This window comes from Argiope bruennichi, chromosome 2 (assembly GCF_947563725.1).
Source record: "Argiope bruennichi chromosome 2, qqArgBrue1.1, whole genome shotgun sequence".
NCBI classification, from domain to species: domain Eukaryota; kingdom Metazoa; phylum Arthropoda; class Arachnida; order Araneae; family Araneidae; genus Argiope; species Argiope bruennichi.
Window position 1 is genome coordinate 37,315,473 of NC_079152.1, and position 24,904 is coordinate 37,340,376.

Genomic DNA, 24,904 nt, shown 5'->3' on the forward strand with positions numbered 1-24,904 from the left:
CACACACACACACACACACACACACACACACACACACACACACACACACACACACACACACACACACACACACACACACACATATATATATATATATATATATATATATAGATAGATAGATAACGATATACAAGAGCAAATTTTTTTGAGGAATAATTTGGTCATTCAAGAGTATATTAAATCAATGTAGAAATTCAACAGAATAAATTTAATAATAATCAATAAATAGATTTCCTACCATATTTGCTTGATTTATATCTCCAAAATCCAATATCTGAACCCAAGTGAAAATCTTTGTTGATTCTCCTAAAGACCAGCAAATAAAAATAAAAAACCATGTATTATAACAAATTTTAATTTTCAATTATGAAATCCAAGAATTATGATATATTCAAAAATCGTTAAATATCAATTTTAATGGGTTATCGTATCAATTATATTCTCTCTCATCATTATATTCTCTCATTCTGATAATCATATTCTCTCTCTCGAATGAGGTATAACTGAATTGCCAATCAATTCAATAATTTTGCATTATATTTTAGCATAATATGTATCAGATCATAAATTTAAAAGAATTTTCAAAATTATGACTGTTTGGAGTTTAAAATTACATTCTTGCAATTCCTATAGACATTCCTATTATTATACTTAAAATAGCGCAATTTAAAAAATGAAAAATAAATGCGAATAAAAGATATCCGAACAATAGGTTTTTTTTATTATCTCAGCTAAAAACATGAACTCATTTGTATCTGTCTATATTTAGTTGAATAAAACATTTTCTTTTGTGTTTTTTTAGAACTGCCTTTATTGAGAAATTCTTGATTTTATTAATTAAATGAATCATGCTGAAAGGAGAATTTCTCTTTTGCAGTCTTCACAAAACTATGCACATTAATGACACTGATGAAGCCAAAATTTTAGATGGATTATTTACGTACTTCTCCAAGAACTTTTTTAAATTAAAAAAAAAAACTCATCCAAATCTTGAACTATGTTTTATCTGGAATTTATCTCTCTGTGAAATATATCCTTTTTTTACTTCTTACATGGTTCTTTAATGTATATTTCAGTTATTTTTTCGATATTATAACTAATATACTTTGATAAATATAAATCCTAAGGAATTATTTAATCTTTATTTTTCAATTATTATCACGTGTTTTCAATTTTTTAGTTAATTTATTTATTTAATTACTTTTGTGATAAAATTATCATGAAAGTAAAAATGATAATCAATTCATAATATTTTATTGATGAATTATTTTAAATTCTTTAGAAAACTTATTACTATTTCTTATGAGATTTAGTGTTAAATAAATTTCTTTGACAAATGTAAGTGTATGTATCCTATGACATCATTTTACAAAGTGCCCTACCCTTCATAGTGAAGCAACTTCCTTTTTCCTCTATGCCAAATATTCAATAGGTACAAAAATTAAATTTGCATGGTACTTAGTCGAGCCTAAATGTGCTGTTGAAAAATTGTAATTTATTTTTCTTCTAACAAAGAACTACTAATTTAGAAGTTATTTTTCGAATCAAATTTTTAATAAATATTGATTTATATTTAAGATTCTATAAGTAAAATTAAACATAAATCAATATAATTAACTAACCAAGTAACTAATTAAAAGTTTAATGTGGAAATGGTTTCTTCTTAACTAAAAATATTATTTTGGTGAAGAAATCCATGAAAAAAAAAAGGGGTGTTCCTACCTTCATTAGCTGGAGGCCGATGAATTTCATAACCACTTGGCAAAAGATCCATGCATACTTGGAGTGGTGGAACACTAAAATTTAAATTAATGTGGTAAGAAACACAAATACTAAATTCTTTACCAAATGATATGGTCAGCTTACATGTATTTTCTAATAGCATATTAATCTTTGCAAATAATAAGTAATGAAATGGTCAATAAAGTTTTTTTATAATAAATTAATGAGATTAAAACTATAGCTCAAAGTAAAATGAAAGTTGCTAATTAAGTAATAGTTCCTTCAAGAAGTCTATTTAAAACAAACTGCATTCAAATTGAATACCATCTTCCTTTTATATTGAACGGTTTTAAAAATAATGGTTAAATTGAACGGTTTTAAAAATGATTAAATTTAATGTAAAAGTCACTTTAATCAGAGAAAATGCATATCTATCATCTATTTGCTTTAGATTTCTATATATCATTAAATAGATGAAATTAGAATCTTTCAGAGCCATCATAAATTTTCTTAAAATTAATGATGATTAAACTTACTACTTAATTTTACTAAAAGAATGAAATGCTTAATTTTCGAAAACGAAAAATACGAAATCGATAACATGCTATTGTAGGGAAAAAACTTATGACCAACAGGCACTCACTGACATATTAGAATGGCAATATACATATTTTGAAAAAAAATATTGTCCTTGCAAAAATAAGTTAGGTTATTTATATTTTATTTATAAAATAAAATGTTCAGTCAGTTAAAAAAATCCGTAAACCTCTTTTCGAAACAAATATATATATATATATATATATATGAATGACACCACAACTTCATTTTCAATGCTGGTGCGAATCAAACATCTGATAAAACCATCTAGAACTCTATTATACTCAGGTTTTCGTTTGCCCAAAATATTTTAAATTTCGTTACTGAATTTTGGAATTTGCAATTGCTTACTAAACTGATCGGATTGTTTAATCTGAATGTGTTCAACCTGAAACGTCAGAGAATTCTCAAAACTTTTTTTTTAGTATTCTAGTGGTGGTAAGCGAATTCTTTGCAAATAAAGTTGTAGATATTAAAAACCCAAATGAAGTTAGTTTCTGTCCTTATACCACTAGAATGTTGTGTAATACTCATTATGACTTTACCGCAAATAAAGTATGTACTTTATTTGTTGACATTCTAATCTAAAAATTGTAATGCATGTTACTTGGATATCGGCAAACTCGATGAAAAATATCTCTTTGTTTGTGGGATTCAGAAGATTGCACGAAAGTCGTTGTCTTTCTCCAATGTAGTCGCGTGAAAGCATGTTGTATATCTTTGACTCATTTGAACAACATTTTCTAAATTTTTCTTCCATTGTTTAACATTTCTTTAATAATACAATCGGCGATTACGACACGCAAGCAATCACAGAAACAACAGTCTAATATCTCCTGTTCTAATTCCATGAATTGTCGCACAAAAGGTGTATGTCACTGTCACTGCAATGACAATCCTCTTGCATACAGAGCTAATTTAGCAGTATTTCGATCCACTTACTATTTAAAGCAAAACATTTTGCATTAGGGTCCTGTAAAGAAGGTCATTTTAAAAGTTTCCAGGTGGGGAAAATAGTTGACGTCACATGTTTTTTTTTTTTTTGTCAGATTCTATTTTTAAATAATTTAAAAATTAGGAGAATTTTTGAATTTTTTAAAATTTATCAAATGCAAATAGGATAAAAAAATTCTTACATTTTAAATACAAAATTCTTTTTTTTTATTTATTTATTTTCATATCTGTAGATCACATTTTTTAAAAATTTGAGTAATAGGCAAAAAATTGCTTCAAAATTATCTGAATTATATATATATATATATATATATATATATATATATATATATACACTCCCAGAAATGGTGTATTAATTTATGTTGGTGCATTAATGATAAAAGTGTTATCATTTACACTTTTGAAATTATCATCTCGAACCCTTAATTTAAGATTTTGGGATTTCTTTAGCATGATAATGTTTTCAGGTGGCTATACTTAAGCAATATATATGCGGCTATATATATGCAATTTGCTCACCGTGCAACATTTTACAGATGAAGCATTTGTACCTAGTATGGTATATGGTATTTATTATGTGGTAAATGTTTAATAGGAAATGAGTTTTAGAAATTTTTGTTTAATTAAGTAAAAATTAATTGATACTTTTTTAATGCTTTTACTCAATAACTCTGAAGAATCATTGAATCTCTGAATCATTAAACTTACCGATTTTACACTATTTTAAAAAGTTAGCTTTAAGTGATTTTTACTTTTTATTTCCATACAAAATTTCTTATAATTTTACTGAACTCTTAAATGCACATTTTAACAACCATTGTTGCAGTAAAATTATTCTTATAAAACTTATTCTTGCAACAAAATTCAATTAAAATTCAAGAGATCATGTCAAACTAGGAATAGTGTAAATTGTGGAAAATCACTTACATAGGTATAATTTCAAAGAAATCTGGTGGACAAAAAGAAAAAAAAATGTAAACTACAGGAAAACATTAGACATTGAATCTAAATCCTGGAAAATACTGTTAAATAAAGAATCATCAGTTTGATTTAATCATCAAAATAACTCAGAAATAGCATTTCTATTGAAATTCAGATTAATTGACTGCTCATCTGATCGATATTAAATTATTTTTATGCTTTTAATTAATAAAAAAACTAAAAATTTAATTAAATTTTAGAAAACCTTTATTAAAATCAATATTTGTGATCGAAATTTGAAATATTTAAAACATAACAAATATTTATCTCAAAGTTATCAAATATCTAAGGAAGTGTTAAAAGCTAAGTGGTATAAACAACATTTGCCTGAATATATATATATATATATATATATATATATATATATATATATATATATATATATATATATAAAATTTCATACTCAATGGAGTCCTAACTCAAGACCGTATATAGTCTGTATTTTATTTTTAATTAAAATTAGAAAATCTATCGCATAGAAAAATTCTAAAATTTGGCAATTTCTTGAAAAATTTTAAGTTATCTCAAAAGATTTTAAAAACAAAGAAAGACATTTTTTTTTTTCATAAAATATTAATCTTTTTCAAGCAATGATGCAAAATTTAACTAAGCGTTGCGAATGGTAATTGAAATGTGTTTTTAAAATGGAGTAGGAAGGTAACCATTTTGAAAGATAAATTTAAATCGGCTTCCACCGTTTGAAGTTAAATATTCCAATTTTGAATCAATTTTTATGTAATAAAAAATAACCTCAAAATTTTTAATTTAAAGAAACCTTTATCAGTATATATAAATTTAAAAAAAATAGTTCACAAAACATATTTTGAGCATCGCCATGTTTTCTACTTATTTAATACTGTCCATTGGAATGTTATTTATTCATTGAAATTTTTCTTATGTTTCACAGCATTGTTAAGAAATTCTATTCTATAATTTCATTTTTTTTTTGTTAGATACAAAAAATTGGAGTTTCAGTTTAATATAGCGAGATTATATGAAAGGAAAAAAAAAGAATGGAATTACTGTACGTTTTCGAAGACATTTTCATAAATTTGAAATACTATAGCCTAACAGTTATAAAAAGGTAATTTGTATGTTATGGTCAATGTGATTAATCAGTTATAATTAAAAATAACCGGTAAAAATGATTAACCGATTTAAAACATTGACCAATCATTATAAATAATTATGATTTTATCATATTTATCATAATATATACATTATTATTTGGGGATAACCACTGTGTGTGATTGGGAAACACTAGGGGAACACAGATATTTCAGTATACGCTATAATGACAAAATATTATTAGTTTGTAACTGTTTTCAAAATCAAATATGATAAGAAGGCAAAAGTTTATACCATTAGCATAATTTGTTGTTAATAAGGAGCTAATAATGAAAGGGTAATGACATTATATCTCAATACCATTTAATATTATTAAGTCACTGAAAATATTCAGATAAGTTTAATAAATTGTGGTAAATAATTTTATTTTAAAATGGACTTTAATAATAAGAGTTTGCCGTTGCATAATTACTTAACTATATTGCAGAGAAATTCAAAGGCCACAACTAAAAACACATGTACTCTATAATCGCCCCTTAAAGCGTTTTTGATACAACAGGACTTACTACAATCGAAAAAACATGGCTATAATTTAAGTTCTTTTGAAACAAATTGGTACTTTTATCATATAAAGGTTATTTAAAAAAATATGAAACAGGAGCACTTTTGTCATGTGAAGGAATATCGTTAAAAACGTTTATTACCTTAAAATTAAGTCATAAAAAATTACAGGCAATTTTGTCTAGTTCTATTTTTAAGGGTTTATGGAGATAACGTTTGAATTTCAAAACATAAATTGATATTATTTTTGAAATATTGTTGAAAATGAAAAATCTCTACATATAATTAAGCAACGGTCAATTCAATAGACATTTTCCGAAACAAGACAGAGCATTTTATTTGATATTATTCTGAAATATAATACTGTGAATATTTCCATTAAAAACGTAAATCAAAAAATAAAGCATATTAACTAAATTGAAACTGAATCAACTGAACTCACATACAAAAAAAAAAATTAAATTGAATCAACTCAATACAAACACACACACACAATTTAAATTGAATCAACTCAACGGAAAATTATTTTATTCCTTTATTCTTATATTAAACACATTTTTTTTGCAAATGTTTGCTGTAACGCACAATGATCTGGATATCAAAAAGTATATTAGCATTACACTGTGGTAACAAAATACTTTGGATATCTTCCAAAACAGTGCCGGACTCCTTTTACCCGACGAAGTGCAGCAACTCGGCATGGCATGGATTAACAAATCGTTGGATATCCCCTGTAGAAATATTGAGCCATGCTGCTTCTACAGACGTTTCGAAAGCGTTGATACTGTGGAATTTTGTGCACGAACTGAATTTTCGAATATGTTCCATATATGTTCAATGGGATTCATGTCGGCAGATGTAGATTGCCAAATCATTCGCTGGAATTGTACAGAATGTTCTTCATACCAATCATGAGCAGTTGTGGACAGGCAACATGACGCATTGTCATCGTTAAAAATCCTAACGTTTACAGGTCCATGAATGGCTAAAAGTGGTCTCCAAATAATTGAGCATAGCCATTTCTAGTCAATTATGAATTCAGTTGGACCAGAGGACTAAGTCCCTTCTATGTAGAAACAGAGCAGACCATACCCTCTCGATTCCAGCGGGGCGGTTTGAGAATTTACCCTATAATATCCACGTGGGTCGGTTTGGGGCGGCTGTTAGCCGTTTTAGGGGAGATGGGTATTAAAAGAGGCTCCTCTACTGAACACTCCAGGAGGTCCTCGTTATCTTCGACAATCGCGGCTTTTTCACAGTAGTTTTCCCTGTGCCTTAGGGCGGTAGGGGTTGAGGAGGGATTCACTAAATAGGTTGTTGGCGTACATTTTGTATTTTGAAAGGGTTTTAGTTTCTATTTTCACGTGTTGTTAGCTCAAAATTGGAAAGATTTTATGGCCATTTATAAAAGAAATTTTCCACTGAAGTTCTCTGGTAACGATGAATGATATATAAGGATACCGACACGTTGTTTATTTTTCGGACAAGCATCAGAAGCCTTTTTCAGTAGTAAGACTATTGTAATGATATAAAGACAAACCATTGCATTGACACTGCGGCCTATTCACATCGCAGTTTTCTCACAAAATGGGTAGCGACAGTTGTTACTATGGAAGGAAGTCGTTTTACATTCCAAGCATATTATTCTTTCATCAAAGGACTGTCGGAAATTCTGAGGCCGTGTACAAACTACCGCTTTTAAAATAGAATTAAAAGAAAAAAGAAAAAAAAAAGATTGGAAGTATTCTTTATCGCCCTCTTCAAAGAGTGAGATAAGTTATATAAATACTGAGTTCCTTTTTAGAATGCCATTCTGAAAATTTCTCTTCAGTTGTGAATTGCTGCTCTTTATTTTATGTACTGTGAATCGGGTGTTTGGATTATCAGAGTAATTTTTCTATTGAAACGCTTATTATTTCTTCATTATGAGTAAAAGAAATCGTGAACACACTGAAGAAGAAATTAAAGCAATTTTACTTGATTCTGATGAAAGTGACAGTGATCTTGATGGTTCAGTGATCAGATGATGGTTGGCCAAAAAATGATACTTTAGCTGAGCTCTCGTTTATTCTAAGCAAAGAAGCAGGAGATGAAACTAACGTCGGTCAGATGAACGAGAGAGAGAGAGATGAGGAGTCAAAAAATGTTATATAATGTACACATTATCAAAAATTTGCAAATGATTCCCTCGTGTGTAAATTTGTGGAAATTTAACATGAAGCTTTCGTTCAAAAATTTATCTTGTCTTAACAATACTATAGAAAACTTCACATAACATTTTAAAATCAGAAATTCAGCTTGAAAAATTCAACATGACAGTTCATACTAAAAAAGTAATATTTATGATTAATGTAATTTTAAATGTGTTAAATCTTCATATTTAGTTTATGAAGAATGTAATGTTTTAGTAAAATGTTCAGGCTGAAAACTGAAGGAATGTATTTTCGAAATATATTTCGCTGAGTAATTTTTCCCCCGAATTTTATTTCATAAATGTTTGTATTTCATTATTAAATGAAGTTTTAAAAATATGTTAACTCATCTATCGAAACAATTCGATAGATGAGATATATAAGATTTGACGTAATACATTCCCTTGGTTAGAAAAAAATTCCCTTGGTTAGAAAAAAATTGTAATAGTTATATTTTAAAAGATTAGTAAAAATGAGTGGCAAAATAAATATATTTTTGGAATTTATATTTACCCTACATTCTTTTTCGATTATTTAATGTAAAAGCAAGAATGCGTAAGGTTTTGGGGAAAAAAATGTGAAAACTTCTTTAAAATTTTTTCTAAAACTTTTCACTTAGTATCACTATCGTAAATGCAAAATAATATTTGATATTTAAAAATTCAATAAAGATAATCGTTTATATTGAAAAAAAAAATGCTAAAGACAATAAAAAAAAATCTTAGCTGAGTGTTGAAAGAACATATTATTTTCGAAACATCTTTCAAAAAGAGCAATAACATTTTTTTATCCAACGATTGTTTTTATTTTGGTATTAAATGAAGATTTAATACATTATCTTGTTTATCACTGAAAAGCATTCACATCTATACTATGTTAAAAAATGAACTAATTGCATTGATATATATATATAATGTATGTTTTACATTACTATGCAAAAAAATTTTACATGGTAATATATGACATATTATTTAATTTTGGCAACAAAAAAATGTAAAAGCCTATTGAGAATCAAATGAAACATAAAAATGTTTTTGAAATTGCTAGTAAAGCAAGTTTTTATTTAAATGGTTTGTAAGCCTAACATAAAACCTACAAAAAAAAAAAAACTATTTTCTAAATTATAGAATAAATTTCAATTTTTTTGTAAAAAAAAAAATACCCCACAAAGATGATGAGCGAAACACTTCACACTAAAAAATATAAATACATTAGAATAAAACTCTTAAGCGGATGGAAAATCAATCTCGTTGTCGAAAACCGCAAGGCAATTATTCAAGGTAGAGCGTCGACAGTTTTATTACTTCAGAGTGCGGGGGGTAACTGCCCCTCAGCTAGGAAGAGTCCATGTCTTTCAGAGCCACGCTGAAAAAGTCTGGATGTTAAAGGGAGTGCCACTTGAAAAGTGCTTGGATGTTAAAGAGTTAAGGAGTCACTACCAACTTGCACAATGCCTTGTTGAAAGTTCGAGTTCATGGCTTCATGTGGTCCGAGCCACACTCGAATCCTTCCATAACCTCTTACCAACTGAAATCATGACTCATCTGACCAAGCCATGGTTTTCAAGTCGTCTAGGATCCAACTGACATAGTTGCAAGCCCAGAAGAGGCACTGCAGATGATGTTGGGCTGTTAGTAAAGGCAGGCATGTCGGTCTTCTGCTGCCATAGCCCATTAAAGTCATATTTCTCCGCACTTTCTCCGCACATATCCGTTGTACATCCCACAATGATTCTTGCAGTTACATTGCTTGCCACATTGATTCTTGCAGTTACATTGCTTGCCACATTGATTCTTGCAGTTACATTGCTTGCCACATTGATTCTTGCAGTTACATTGCTTGCCACATTGATTCTTGCAGTGATACTTTCTGTCAACACTAAAAATTCCACGTGCACATCTCTGGTGCCCGCTGTCGCCACTGCGTTGCCCATGATGAGAGATTATGCCTGAAATTCAGTATTCTGGGCACATTCTTGTTGCTGTGGATCTCAAAATGTTCTACGAGTTTTCGAAACTGAATACCCATGCGTCTAGCTCCAAATACTATTCCGCGTTCAAAATCTGTTAATACCCGTCGTGTGGCCCTTATCCCATCAGAAACTTTTTCACATGAATCACTTGAATACAAACGAAAGTCTGCCAATGCTTTGATTATGTAAGCCTTTTGTAGGCGATACTACTGTTATCTACTATTTGCATATTATTGTCTTGTGATTTTTGTCAATACAGAATATTTGAAAATATACGAATTGGACAAAAGGTTTAAGATAATACGCTGTTGTTCAGAAATTGCGAAATTCCTCTATATTCTAAGAAATAAATGTCTTGCATATCCCCGTCTGAGTGCAATTAACATGTTAGATTAGGAAATAAAAACTAGTGAATGTCCATTCCTTAGTGTATTCTCTTATTACATTAGGAATAAATTAAGTCCCTTAAAAGGATTTTAAAAAAACATGTGAAATGAATATATTAAATTACAACATAGTAACTTAGTATGCACCTACTAGGTACAAAATTTCTGATGGATCCACACTTTTCACCACAAACTAAAGTGAATTTAGTTCCATATGATTCTAAATTATCATGCACCCATGCAATGAACATACAAAAGACTACTTATCCTTCAAAGAATTAAATTCACTCAAATGTTTGTCTACAGTTTTAGTGTTGTGATTATAAATTAAAATTCAAAGATGAAGCTTTTTTTTTTCATTTTTTTAACTATCACATTCATGGAAACATAAAAAAATAAACCGATATGTTATTTATTGTTAGATAAATTTGGTCCAAAATTTGAAGCTTATATACAATTTTAGTAACAAAATAATGTGCCAATTTCGACTATCTAACACTTAGTTCTATTGAGTTATCGTGTTTCATTAGCAAACTAAATGACACACACACACACACACACTCACAGATATATATATATACGTAATGATATTTTAAACTCTAATTTCAATTTAATTAATTTCCAAGGTTTTATCTTAATTTAGCCCATAGTAACTTCATTTTAAAATATTCTCTTATTTCCTGATCCAATTCCACTTTCTCTACTTAATTAATTCAAGAAAAGCTTTTTAAAATTGCTGAATCGGCTAAACGCCGACACTTTCACACGCTCTGCTTGAAGGGACAAAATACCGCCGACGTTACAAATTTTTCTAAAAGATCCCTGTGTTTCCCTTGCTTTTTGATTGGCATGCGATGGAAATCCCTATTAGAACATCACAGTATATAAGACCAGGGATAAAAGGTTTATCAGATTTTCCCTCATTTCTTTCTATGCCGTTCTATGTTGCGTGCGTGCGTGCTCGTCCCTCCTGCTGTTAACTAACGAGAAGAAATTCTCATTATATGAAAATAATTTAAGAAATTACCTAAACAAAACCACCATATCTTAGAAATTTTTTGATATGTATCTTTAAGATTAAGTGCTTTATTTAAATAATTGCTATATTAATTTAGTACATTGACACGTTTATTGCCTCAATGCACATGTGTGAATCGAACCATCTTTTAATTAGATGATTTTCTTCTTTTCAAGACTTTCAAGACTTCTTTCATAGACAAGATTTAATTTAATTAGAAACAGGGGAGAATCACAGTCGATTCTATTAAACACAATTAATTCCCTCTTATTTCTGAAAAACTGCTTATATCACTATTTCTTGAAAAAACTTTGAAACACTGTTCATTAAAATAGGCTTTATGATACATTTATTAATATTTTATTTAGGCATTTATTTCATATCTTAAAATAATTAAGAAAATGAAGAATTGATAGTCAAATTTTATTTTATTTAAGTTCATGACCTCTTGATAAATCATCAGTGGTCGACTATTTTTCAAATCTTCTACTTTCTAGAGAAATTTGAAATCCCTTTTTCAATGTACATTCTCTATGCCGGCGTCCTGGCATAGGGGTAGCGCGTCTTCCCCGTGATCTGGGCGTCCCGGGTTCGAGTCCCGGTTTGGGCATGGTTGTTCTTCTATCTGTGAGATGTGTGAATGTGCCCTCCTGTAAAAAGGGGTTGTGCAAGCGAATGAATGATGCGTGAGTGGCAAAGTCGTACTCTTGGCCCTAGTTGGCGCTGCTATAAAAAATAAGAGACGTCCCCCTCAGGCTTAAATCGCTGTCTTCGTAACAGCGGGCTTGTCAGTGACAAGTGCCATAAGAAACAAACAAGGAAACAAACATTCTCTATAGAAAAAAGACTTGAAAATCCATCACTTTTAGATGATATGCTGATTTTATAAATTCTTAAGAAATGTGAAATTCTAAAGTGTCTAATAACTTCCAGTGCTTCATCTCATCTTCTCTACTTTCTATTTTTAAAAGAGATTTCAAAATGAAACCTCAACCCTGTTCCCAACATCAACAATTAGACTGATTTTTTTTAAATTAATTTCGCAGCTTTACGTGCTTAGTCAACCAATCAAAATTCTCCAAATTTATTGTATAAGCATAATTTAAAAATAGTTAGGTATAGAACATTTTAAAATTTTGGTGACATTGTCAGATAATTATTATTAATATCAAGACTAAGTGGATAGTTAATTATTTAAATTAAAGCGATAAATTGATTTCCTGCCTTCAAGATTTAAATTTTTGGGTAAGCATATACCTTTATTCCAAATATTTTATATACTAAAACATATTATCCCATTTTTTTTTAATTTTAAGTCAAAGAATATAATTAAAGAAATATTTTAAGTTAATTAATTAATTAATTTTACATGATAATTTTAGATTCGTCATTCGATTAAATATATACATATTTTTAACATTAAAACATTTATAAAATAACAAATATTAAATGATATCAAAATCAACTTAAACTTTTTTTATATTTACTTTCCTTAATCATCAAATCATTTACATTTTATAAATCAAATTATTGCATTAAGATTTTTTGCAATAATGCCTGGGAGTTTTACATTTAAAATAACCATCGATGAATAATTTTGCATAAATGAGAAATTAAAGAAAGAAAAACATTACCTGCCACAAATATTTGGTCGGTGAATAAAAATAAACAGCGAAATCAAAATCAACGTCCTAATACTTTTATCCATTATAGGATAATACTTACTAACTACAAACCACTTATACAACTGAGCTCATTTTTCGATGGAGTGATTCAAATTTTTACCATCGGATTCTGAGTATAACTCAAACTGGGTATCAGCTTTTAGAAAGATCACTTAAATCTCTCTAGAAAACTTTATCTAAATAAAACAAAAAGCGGTTCCTCAATTATTAAAATTATTGCATCTTGAAACTCATTTAGCACGCAAACACCCATTTCCATAGTTTAAGTTTTAGATTTCCAGTCAATTTGTTGCTTTGGTGATACGAAATCAGCATATATAAACAGTGTAAATGGTCAATGAGGTTTTCAGGGGTATCGGTAAAATAACGGTAAGTAAAAAAAAAAAAAAAGAATTTGCATAATTACATTATTGGTTATAAAAATGTTCCAAACCATGCATTTTATCTCAATATAATCTGATAACAATTTCTAATTTTTATCGAAAAGTAAATGGTTGTTCTAAGGTAAGATAATACTATTTTTCATTTATTTTTCACTGTAATTTTTAAATTATAATTTTGAAACATTTATTACTTTGAAGGGAGAGATGTTATTTAGGTTTAAAAAATTCTTGCTCGACAGAACAATTAAAAAATAATTTAACTGAATACAATTATCCTTACATATTGTTTTTGGTCCATGGTAATAATTGGAATTGGGAAATATATATATCAAAATTAAGAAATGTAAATACAATATTACGAAAGACATGTAAAAGTGTTATTATAATTTTAAAATTCACTTAATAAATTTTTTAAATCTTTTGACGCATATGAAATCTGTAAACAGAAGTTAATAGATATCGATAAACTATTTCGATCTCGAGCATTTAATAAATAAAGACGTTTAGAATTTCAACGAATTTTGTCATGACATTTTTGTAATATTAGTTTATCTGTTTGTGAAAAGGGAGCACAATAATAAACGGGAAAAGATAAATACATAACATTTGGCATGCTTATTTTAAATCAAAATATAAATTTCAGCAACTTTTGGGCCAAGGCCATAAATCGAGTCCAAGTAGATCGACTCAAATTCTTTGCATAGACAAAGAATTAAAAAAAAACAAAAAAACATTAAATTCAAACTCCCTAACAATAAAAAAATGTCACAAAAAAAAACATGCAATAAATCATATAGACTAAAATCTTTACTAAAATTGGAAATATTGTAGTAAGGTATCAAATTCAAATAACTGTAGTAAGGTATCAAATTCAAATGATTGTAGTAAGGTATCAAATTGAACCAAAATCATAATAAGAATATTTTTTAAATTTGAAGTTGATGAGATAATTGTTTTCTCTTAAAGAATATGTTTTCATATTATCTCTGAAAATATCAAACTTGGTAATTTAACCACCATGAATAGTCTCTCGTTCGCTTTTTAATATTGCCGCATTGAAAAGAGGCAGTCGGCTGTCCATGGCCGAATGGTCATAGCACTGGTTTCTTAATCAAGAGATCGTAAGTTCGAATCCCGCTGGAGACAATGCGATTCACAGTCAGTGTAAATATTTAATTCCTTGATTTTAGGTTTTCCTTTATTTCATGTTCCAGAAGATTCTAGATATTTCTTTAGTTTACCAGATAAATGTTCTGGACTTTACTTACTGTCTCCAGAAAAGTATTCTGGAACTTTCCCTACTAGTATAAAAGCAGAAGATATGTCAGTCACTGTGTTCTGAGTACAGAGTTGAGTTAATAAATTGGTTTAGCTCTACTTCTTGTGTGTGTCATTGAATTCCATACTAGAGTACATGCGTGACAATATAATGTGTACTTACAAAATATAGGGAATTTTGTGTTTAGTTTCGTAAAATAATGAAAACCGCGTATACTCTTTGGAATTCTTCTTTTGACTGTTTGAGTCAAAAATTTGATTGATATTCCTTTATAATTTTGATGCATTCATGCAAATCTCTATTTATCTAATGAATTGAGTCATGAATTATTGCCTTCACACACACACAAACAGCTAACCTAAAATCGATCAATTGGAGTGCAAATTTAGCTGAAAATTTGAAACAGATTTACGATTCAATGATCTAATAAAATAAAAAGCGCATACAACAAAAGTTAATCCTTATATATTATTTAAGATTCATACTGACTAGAAATAAATCATTGTTTAATAATACTTATTTTTAAAGAAATATTTCGAAAAAATTATTGAGGCTTTTATATTAAAATTTAGAAAAAGGGTTACGTTATTTACTTTTTCATCATAATATTTGAGTTCCGTTTCGCCCTTATAGAATTTTCTCAGCATAAATTCTAACTAGAATAAAGGTAATTCCTGATTACTTGTTGTGAAATATTTGAAAACTTAAGAAACACTATCATCAGACTCTGAGAGGTTATGAGGAGAAAGGTCGAACTGAAATCCTCCACCCACGAATTATCTAGACATGCTCAATAGAGTTAAGGGTTGAACATCTGGCTAGAAAATCCATCTGGAAAATATCCTTTTCCAGTAATCTGTAAATTATGTGAGTTTATTCAGACAAATATTGTCATTCATAAAAAGGAAATCAGGAGCAACTTTATTTCTTAAAATAAGACTACAAGCTTCGTAATTATCACAGTGATAATAGAATAGTTGACAAAGGTATGAAATTAGGAAAATTTCATTGCTACATGTGTCTGCATACAAACATAAATCTCAGAACTTCTTTTTCTCTAATTTTGGAGGATTGGTAATAGACTCTCTCACAGAACGATTTGCACAATACGCTGAAACGAAAATCAAGAATCAATGGTTACTTTTAAATGGGGCCCATTAGTAAAGAGAATGATTCCTCATTGTCCTCTGGCCAAAATTCTATTGTCGTTAACCCATATTAAGCAGGTTATTTTTTTTCCTCAAAAGAGAGCAGAACAAAAATAACATATATTTGTACAAACAGACATTTCCCATGAAGTTTTATCTAAGCACTTAGCTTTGAAACTTATCTTTCTCTAGCTGAAAAGATCACGATAGAGATGATAATCCGTTTCTCTACAGTCAAGGTTCACTGTAATAATAACGATAATAATAATAATACCTATCTTCAATAGCTTTTGACAATTTTTTCCTCTGCCTGTTTGTTTTTGAATAGGTAGTTTTTAATGATGATGATGATGATGGCGTGCCCGCTTTACCACGGAAAAGGAGTGCAGTAGCTTCTAAGGGTAAGGACCCCTGAGCACCCGGGGGCAGAAACCTGACTTCTAGCTCATATGAAAACGGCACTCACACTCTCTTGCACAGCCCCTATTCCCGTGGGGGGGGGAGATCTTTCATACACCTCGTAGACAGAACACAGATGAAGAACAATCAAGCCGAACCGGGATTCGAATCCGGGACACCCAGATTACGGGGAAGATGCGCTACCCCTATGCAAGGACGCCGGCAACGATTTCGATAAATTGGATATGACAATTGGAATTAAATTAAAATATCTAGCAATCTAGACTCGAGATTATTATATTTTTAGTCACCTAATCACTCTCCCCTTGATTCTTCATCAAATATTAATTATTGCAGTTCGTAGTTTTATTATGCACTGAAAATTATTTCTTAGACTTTGTAGTACGGCTGGACATTGTGTCAGATGAAATTCAAGATCTTAATTCTATTCCACCGATTAAGTATGTTAGTCTGGTGCATATAAAATGCTGTCAATCCAACTAATGAAACGAAACATTTATCAAAGGGAGTGCCAACTCAGGCATTTTCCTTATCATCATAATAAGATTCAACTGTCGAGAAATAGCCTCCAAATTTCTCCATAATGAGACTTTAATATAAATAAATTTAAACGTTTTTGAAGCAGAGCTGCACGGAGAGCTTAAATATTAAATATCTGTTTCGAAGTACAACATGAATTGCTAAAATAATTCAATTTCATGGATTTCAAGTTGCAAATTACTACAAATTAAAATATTTCCCCACTGATGTTAACCCTGAATTAACATTCTTTAAATAAGAGATAAATAAGATTTCATTTTTAACAGTCTTAAGTATGTAATTCGATGCTTCGGGTACAGATTCTTTTTGTTTTAAACATTCAACTGATAATCATTTTGACATTAAAATTTGGCTCATTTCATTATCAGCCGAATGTCGATTATAATATTAGTTAGCGTTTTGTCTATATTTTTTTCAAAACACTCTATTTTATTTTCATGAAACACAAAGTTTGTAATAGATGTTTTAATATATTAGAGGGTCTCCACATTTTGGAATCCTTGCAATCAGTTCTTAAATTCATTAAAAATAAGATAAAATGGAATCGCGCGAAAAATGATAAGTAAATGAACGAAAATAAAAAAAGAAAAGCATAGATAACTGTGGAGAAATAGTTAATGAAAACAGAGATATAATTAATGAAAAAACTGTTTCTATTTAAGATTTTTGTATTAGTTTTATTAAATAAACAAATAAATTTCTTTAAAAATAATTTAGTTTAAAAAAAGACTTAAACTAAAAACCAATTAATTGCAAGGCGTTATTCTAGCCTTAACCATCATTTAATATAATTTATATAATTATTAATCAAATATTGTAAATTAAATTCACTTAATATATTTTATACATATTATAAGCATAATTTACCAACACGCTTTCAATTTTTCAGATTATTTCTTTTCATACGAAGTTATACAGATGTATTCAATTCTATTTTATTTATTAACAAAAATTTGCACACATTTTTGTTATTGTTTTCCTCAAATTCGATTCCTTTCCATTTTTATTACTCAAATGGAAAAATTTGTTTTCGTTACCCTATTATAAGAAAGGCAACTACATTCCTCGTATGGAAATATAGTTTCTCCATATGAATAAAATTCAACCTGTTTGAATTGTTAATACCAAATCTAAGTCATTGCAATCAGCAAAATGTCAACAATTTTTTAAAGATGCTTTGGCCATGTTTGGGAGAAAAAGTGCTGAATATGGCGACAAGCCTATTTAAGAAGAATTGAGTCGTTAAAAAGGTAAGATGGAACATGTGCCAGATAGATTGTGTGACACAAATAAAAATTCCGCATTAAAAAAGGACATATTTTCCCTTGATAAACCGGCATTAAATGATAAATCAGTTCTTGAATTCCGTTATATTATCCTTACATGTATGTTTTATTGTCTAAGATGGAACAACACCTGGTTATTCTCATTTACAACTGCCTCCGTTAATTAGTAACACCTGTGGATTATTTAGCGCCTATAACGAGGAAGAAAAAACTGGCAAGCCCATTTCAGCTTTCCATTAATAAACAATTTCCCGAGTACAATTTAATTGCTTTAACTAATTTAAACTCTTTCAGGAGCCAGAGAATTAAAAAATATGGAAAAAAAATTCCAGCCCATGCTAATGCATTTAAACGTACTTTTAAATCACTGGAAACCAGTCGTATATTATTTTAATGATCGCTATGAACATATGCCGAAAAAATACAAACAAAATGTACCAAAATATCTTGACAGATTTTAATAACGAACATCTGTATTCAATTTGAATGAATGTATTTGCAGAAAAATGGAATTATTCGGGCAATGACCGGCATAGCCGAATGATGTCATTCAGACGAAATGGCAAGAGATCTGCTTATTATTTCATTCATCAGCAGAGGGAATCTGGATTTTTAATGACACATTCAGCAAATTGTCTACTTTATATTGAAGATAGGGATGTTGAACGTTTGTTTGTAGTACAAGTAGTACGATAGGGTTTAAAATTCAAGCTAAGACTGATTAAACTACAGAAACCTGTGATGAATTAAGCGATCGGCATTCATTTTATCATTGAATCATTCTGAACTGCAGTGTCACAAAGTGTTTTGAGACGCCACGTCATTCTTTACTGTAAAGATATTTAATTGATTGATTTTTTTTATCCTGACGTAAATGAATAAATCTGTGTTATTTTTTTCTTGATGGAGTGAAGATAAGCAAGTATTGACTTCTTCCTTTGCTATTTGTTACACAAATCATTGAAAAAAGGATTGAAATTATTTCTCATGTGTCATTATTGTCTCATGCAGCAGAGTAACTATATTATTATATCACTCTTAATACGAAGTTAATGCAAATAAAGATGCTATTATGATTACGTTGACATTATAAATAGCAATTACAATTTATTCGCTTTTAAATATCTCTAAAATTCAACTCATTATTTTCTCCTTGTTAATCTCACTATAAACTATCACTCAGTTATTGAAGTAAATATTCTATTCCATGAACTAAATGCACAATGACTAAATACATAATCTATGTCATGGATAGCTATTTTAATCTATGAAGTTGTATTCTTTTGCTGAAACCTAAATGTTGTTTTAATGTAATGATTCATTAGTTTATATTTGATATATTATAATTTTTTTTTAATTTCAAAGCTTATTCCCATGCATATTAATTCTCTTGAAATCTGATTTTCTGATTTAATTTTTCACAAAATATAGAGATAAGAATTTTCATAGAAAACAATTCATGAAAATTGTTAAGCAATTACTCTACATCTCAATTATTTTATATAGAATTAAAATATATTAATATAAAAATTTTATTAAAATATTCCTCTGAATAGCATAATGTAATTTAAATATGCATTTGGTCCATAGAGAAATATTTGTTTAAAAAGACCATCTTTTTGAAAACTGAAATCTTTGGAAATGTATCTAATAATATTGCTTTTAGAATTCATAAGGCAAATGTTAATCTAAAACATTTTTTAGGAACCATATATATAAAACATCAATTTTTAAGAATCAATAAAATAGAATAAGATAAATATTTGAATAAAAAGTACCGAAATATATAATTTGTGAACAATATATATAAATAAATACTTTATGAAGCTTATCTCTTAAAAAATGAATAGTTAATGATTTTTTATTGGATTATTGCATGTTTTCTCTCTTATCTTTGTCAAAAGAAACTGAAAAAAATACAAGTAAATATTCAATATCACCGAATTAAATTCGCTCGAGTAAGTTTCCCCCCTCTGCCACGCAACTTAATACAAGTTTAACAAAAAAGATACAAGAATCGTTTACTCTGTAATGTCGATAGTTGGAACAACATAAATTCTAAAACAGACATTGCATTCCATTTCTTAGGCTTGTTTTTCAAATAAATTGATATTGTAATAAAGAATAGTCAAAGGAAACATTGCCAGAAAAAAATCCGTCAAAGATACAAGAACATCTGGCTGAATAAAGTGTTCGATAAATCAATGTTTGGTTTGAGAATAAACTTTTTATTGAATAATTCATGATTTGGAATGAATGAGTGCTAGTTAGGAAAAATGTGGAATTCAAAAAGCGTGTTTTATTGTATGTAACCTTTATCCAATAGATATTTATGTTATGCAAGGTAATGCAACAAATCGGGAAAATACATTGTGAAATTTTTGAGGAAATAAATAGTATCAACTTTTAGATTGGTGGAATGCATAAAATTTTGAGCGAAATTTGTCAACAGGAAATGAATTTCTTATGTTAATAATATAAATGTTAATAATAATATGTTAATAATATTACACAAAAAAAGTCTTTTCAAGATTAACATTTTGACATGTCGTTTGACATTGTGAATCGGTCTGTAGTGAAAAGAATCAAGAGACGGGAATAGTTGAGAGAAGTCTTTCTTTGGAGTATTAATCTTCTGTGATTTCTCTTTGAGACCCTTATGCTGTTATAGTTTTTTATTAGTGATCTATTCTTTATGTAATTCTGCCTATTGCTGTTCTAATGTTCGTTTCTACTGTGTTTCGCAATTGTGTATTATTTTAGTTGTGGTGAAAGCTTATCAGCCAGTTAACAGCGACTCTACACGAGCAATTGCTTTTGTATTGTGGTCATGTTAATCGACTGCGAACAACAAGGTCCCAGGCTCTCTCCTCGCTCATCCCAATTCGCCACATTGGTGACCTCGGACGATGAGCCTTTGTACAGCTGTTGTGGCGCCATCTACCCACAGCAAACCAAAAGTCGTCACATTCACTTGACGCAGCAACACAAAGCCGTCAGACTCACTTGACGTAGCAACAGCATCAGCAACCACTCACCCACACACGCTCGCCATAACGCTTGGCACTACTTAAATGAGTACAGGCACATTAGAATCAACAGCTAATACTCACCACTCAACAGCTATATCGTTCATCTCACCTCCGACTCACTGGAGGGAGAGTCTGAGGTGAAAGCTTATGAGCCAGTTAACAGCTATGCTACACGAGCAATTGCTTTTGTATTGTGGTCATGTTACTGGGCTGCGAAGCACAAAGTCCCAGGTTTTACCCTCGCTCATTCAATTCGCCACATACTCTTGTAGGAAAAGGTGTTGTTTTTCTTTATTGAGCCTGCTAGACTTCTGTCCCGTATACTCATCTGATGGATTTAGGAGTATTCTGTAACGATGTTAATAAAAAATACGAACCATCTGATTACCACAGGCGATTAATATAGTGCAAATGAATAAAATGCTGTAAACTCTCGTGGGATGCAAAGAAAGCTTTGTTGCTAATTCTCGTACAATGCGATAAATTACTGGTTATGCAATATAGACTCTTGAAATAAATTACTCATTGTTGATTGTTAGAATATTCCTGTTAAGCTTTAAAGGTGTTTAATATTTTCATAGTTTTTTTAAATATTTCTATTTAGATAAACAATTACTTCTACCTACCTTCTGCTTTCACTATATTAATAGAGAAGCTGATAATTTAAAGAAAAAAGGACGGAACATCTCACTAACAATATATGCAGTTCCAAATCAGAGATACGTTTGAACTTGCTTAAATTCTTCAGGCATTCTGTATAATATGATTTACTTATTACGCGGAATGCAATCCTCTTTTTTTTTTTTTTTTTTTTTTTTTTTTTTACGAAAGTCTGCTGTGCTTGCATGTAAACATTACCTATAGAGTTTTTGCTTATTTTATTTGCACATTCCCTGAATCATCTTCCAACACACAAAATTCAGATAATCTAAAGACTGAATATTAAACAATTCTATTTACACAACACATAAAGATGAATATTTAGATCGTATTGTTAAATACATAATTCACAGTAGTATCATCACAACGTTGATCAAGGTAATGGAATGTAGAATTTACAATATAATCTTCACAATCTTTTTCAAAGTTGCACAATATGGAATTTTCAATATTCTTTTCACAATATTGTGCAATACTATACAATATTCATCTTCCAATGAAAAATTATTCTAGAATATTTTGGGATAAAATCTCAAATTAAATAAATTATAAAGTAATAACTAATATTTTTGTGCCAAAATTTTACTGTAATAGTGCTTTTGAAATATTCCGTACCTTTTGAATATCGTGTCATATTGAAAAATATTATTCGTAAAGTGCTCCTCTGTATTCACAATATTGTTCAATTTTTTCCCAAATATTACAAATAGCATTGTACTATTATTGTTTCTTATCCTATTAACCGCTGGTGTTGCGTTGACGCAACAGTCAATATAAATAAATATAAAAAAATAACGATTAAACAAATTTTTGAATAAATTACAGTTTTATGTTAAAGAATAGCACTACTAACAAATCAGTGAAAAAATTGACTTAAGTAAATTATTTCACACCTAATAATCGATGTTTTACTTTAAGCATTTTTTTGGTTCAAATTTCCAAACTCATTTTTTCTTAGAAAAAATAAAAATTAAAAACAAATTGGGGTTTGATTGTGAAATACATTAGCCAAGGTCACTCTTTGTCAGTACATTCCACAAAGCAGGAGTTTTTGTGGGGGAGGAGGGGAAAGTAAAAACAGGTGTTGCGTTCTCGCAACGTCAGCGGAAAGGGGGTAGACTGTTATTCTTCTTGAAAGATTTAATTTCAGTACTGTGCGTCTTATTGCAACTTTTTCATCCTCTGTGGTTTAAAATGCGTAGAACAAGATATCTTACGTTAGAAGAATCTTTCAAAAAAAAATTTCGAATAAAATTCCGATGACGAAGATGCAGATAAGACCGATATTGTTGTCGTACCTCCAGAAACAGCAGATGCTAGTGATGAAGAAGAAGGCAATGAAAATATTTTAAATAACGATAATGAAGTTTTACCTAGAGATACCGCAGGGGGAGTTGAAGTTCATGCACAGAAGAAGTTAGATCCTCCCAAAAGTTCCGCTAAAAAAAAAACGGAAAAGGGAAGAATTACGATTGACAAGAAAGGAGCCAATTGATAGGCCTCAACCAAAACATGAAGAAAAAGCTTCAATTGATCGTATCAAACAAATAATAGAAGATGAAATTAGTGCAGATATTTTGAATCTTTTTTTTTTTCAATATGAAGAAAACAAAAAGATACTTGTTGTTCGATGGAACGACAACTCTGTTGTGACAATAGGGTCAACGTTTGGAAAAATTGAACCATTAAAAAATGTTTCTCGATACTCTAAAAATCAGAAGAAGAAAATATTAGTAACCCAATCTCACTGCATTGAGCAATATAATCAGAAAATAGGTGGTGTAGATTTGTGTGACAATTTTGTTTCCAATTACAGAATTAAGGTCCGTGGCAAAAGATGGTGGTGGCCGATATTTTCAAATTTTATCGATGTTGCACTAATAAATGCTTGGAGAATATCAAGATTTTCTGAAGAAGTAAGTAAAATGTCACTGTTGGATTTTAGACGAGAGGTTGTGCTTCATCTGATACAGACGCTCTTGGATAGTGAGATAAATAAGAAAATATCAGCTACAGGAAGTCCGAACAAATGCAGCCTTACAGAATCAATATCCGAATGACATTTTATTGTTAAGTCTACAGGCAGTAGAAGACTACGTTGCAAGTATTTCCACAGCCAAACTATTTATCGCTGCAATGTTTGTGAAGTTGCTTTACACCACAATTGTAGTGAAGCATATCATACTTGAAATTTATATCATCTTATTCTTACATAATAAGCTTGTCAATTACATTTATTTGTTGGTTTTTAATAAATTAAAGTTTTTAAAGAAGTGTTTTGACCATTTTACACTCTTTAATAAGCTCACAAAAATTTCTAGTATTTAAAACGTTAAGAAAATGCGGCGTAATGATCGGTGATAACGATCAACATTCGTACTTCTTTTCCGCTGACGTTGCGCCAATGCAACACCCTATATTTTTAAAGGTAATTGCAATTTCCTTATTTTTACATTAAATTGTTATTATAAGTAGTCAAAATAATAACTTGTATTGTTTGTATCGAAAACAAATAATGATTTTGAGTTTTGGCGTTTAATGGGTTATGTTACATTAGGAATTGTTTTAATTAATTGATAGGATTTTAAAAAACATGTAAAATTATTGTGATGTACAAAATCCCTGAAATGAAGTCAAGCAAATTAATTTAAAAGCATTCAAAAATTTTTTTAACACATTGGATCTAAAATTTAGTAAACATATGTAATTTACAAGATAAGACTATACACTAAATTTAATTTAATTCGTTGTGATACTGAGTTATTTTGCTCACTCACTTTTACATATAACGGTATCCTTCGAAGGATTTAGTCCAACTATGACATATATATATACATATACACAATAATTCGCTGATTCACCAATCAGTGAACTCTGTTCATTCATTATTTTTCCTATTAATTTAGTTTCGCTTACAAATTCGTCATTACAAAGAATAATTTTTTAATGAAACTTTTTAATGATGTTTTTATCATATGCCTAATTTTTAATACATATTTATCGAATCTTCTGTAATAATA

The 24,904-nt window shown here is 29.4% G+C and overlaps 1 protein-coding gene across 1 annotated transcript in view; it reads right to left on the bottom strand.

Annotated features, from left to right (window-relative positions):
* The window catches only part of LOC129962164 (glycine receptor subunit alpha-2-like), a 44,197-nt gene that overhangs the window by 16,650 nt on the left and 2,643 nt on the right, over positions 1–24,904 (bottom strand). Inside the window, exons 2-3 of the mRNA XM_056075902.1 lie at positions 1,723–1,796; positions 239–306 (exon numbers count right to left, since the gene is read on the bottom strand). Of these exons, the coding sequence (XP_055931877.1) occupies positions 239–306; positions 1,723–1,774 (120 nt within the window). The 5' untranslated portion in view covers positions 1,775–1,796. The remainder of the gene's footprint in view (positions 1–238; positions 307–1,722; positions 1,797–24,904) is intronic.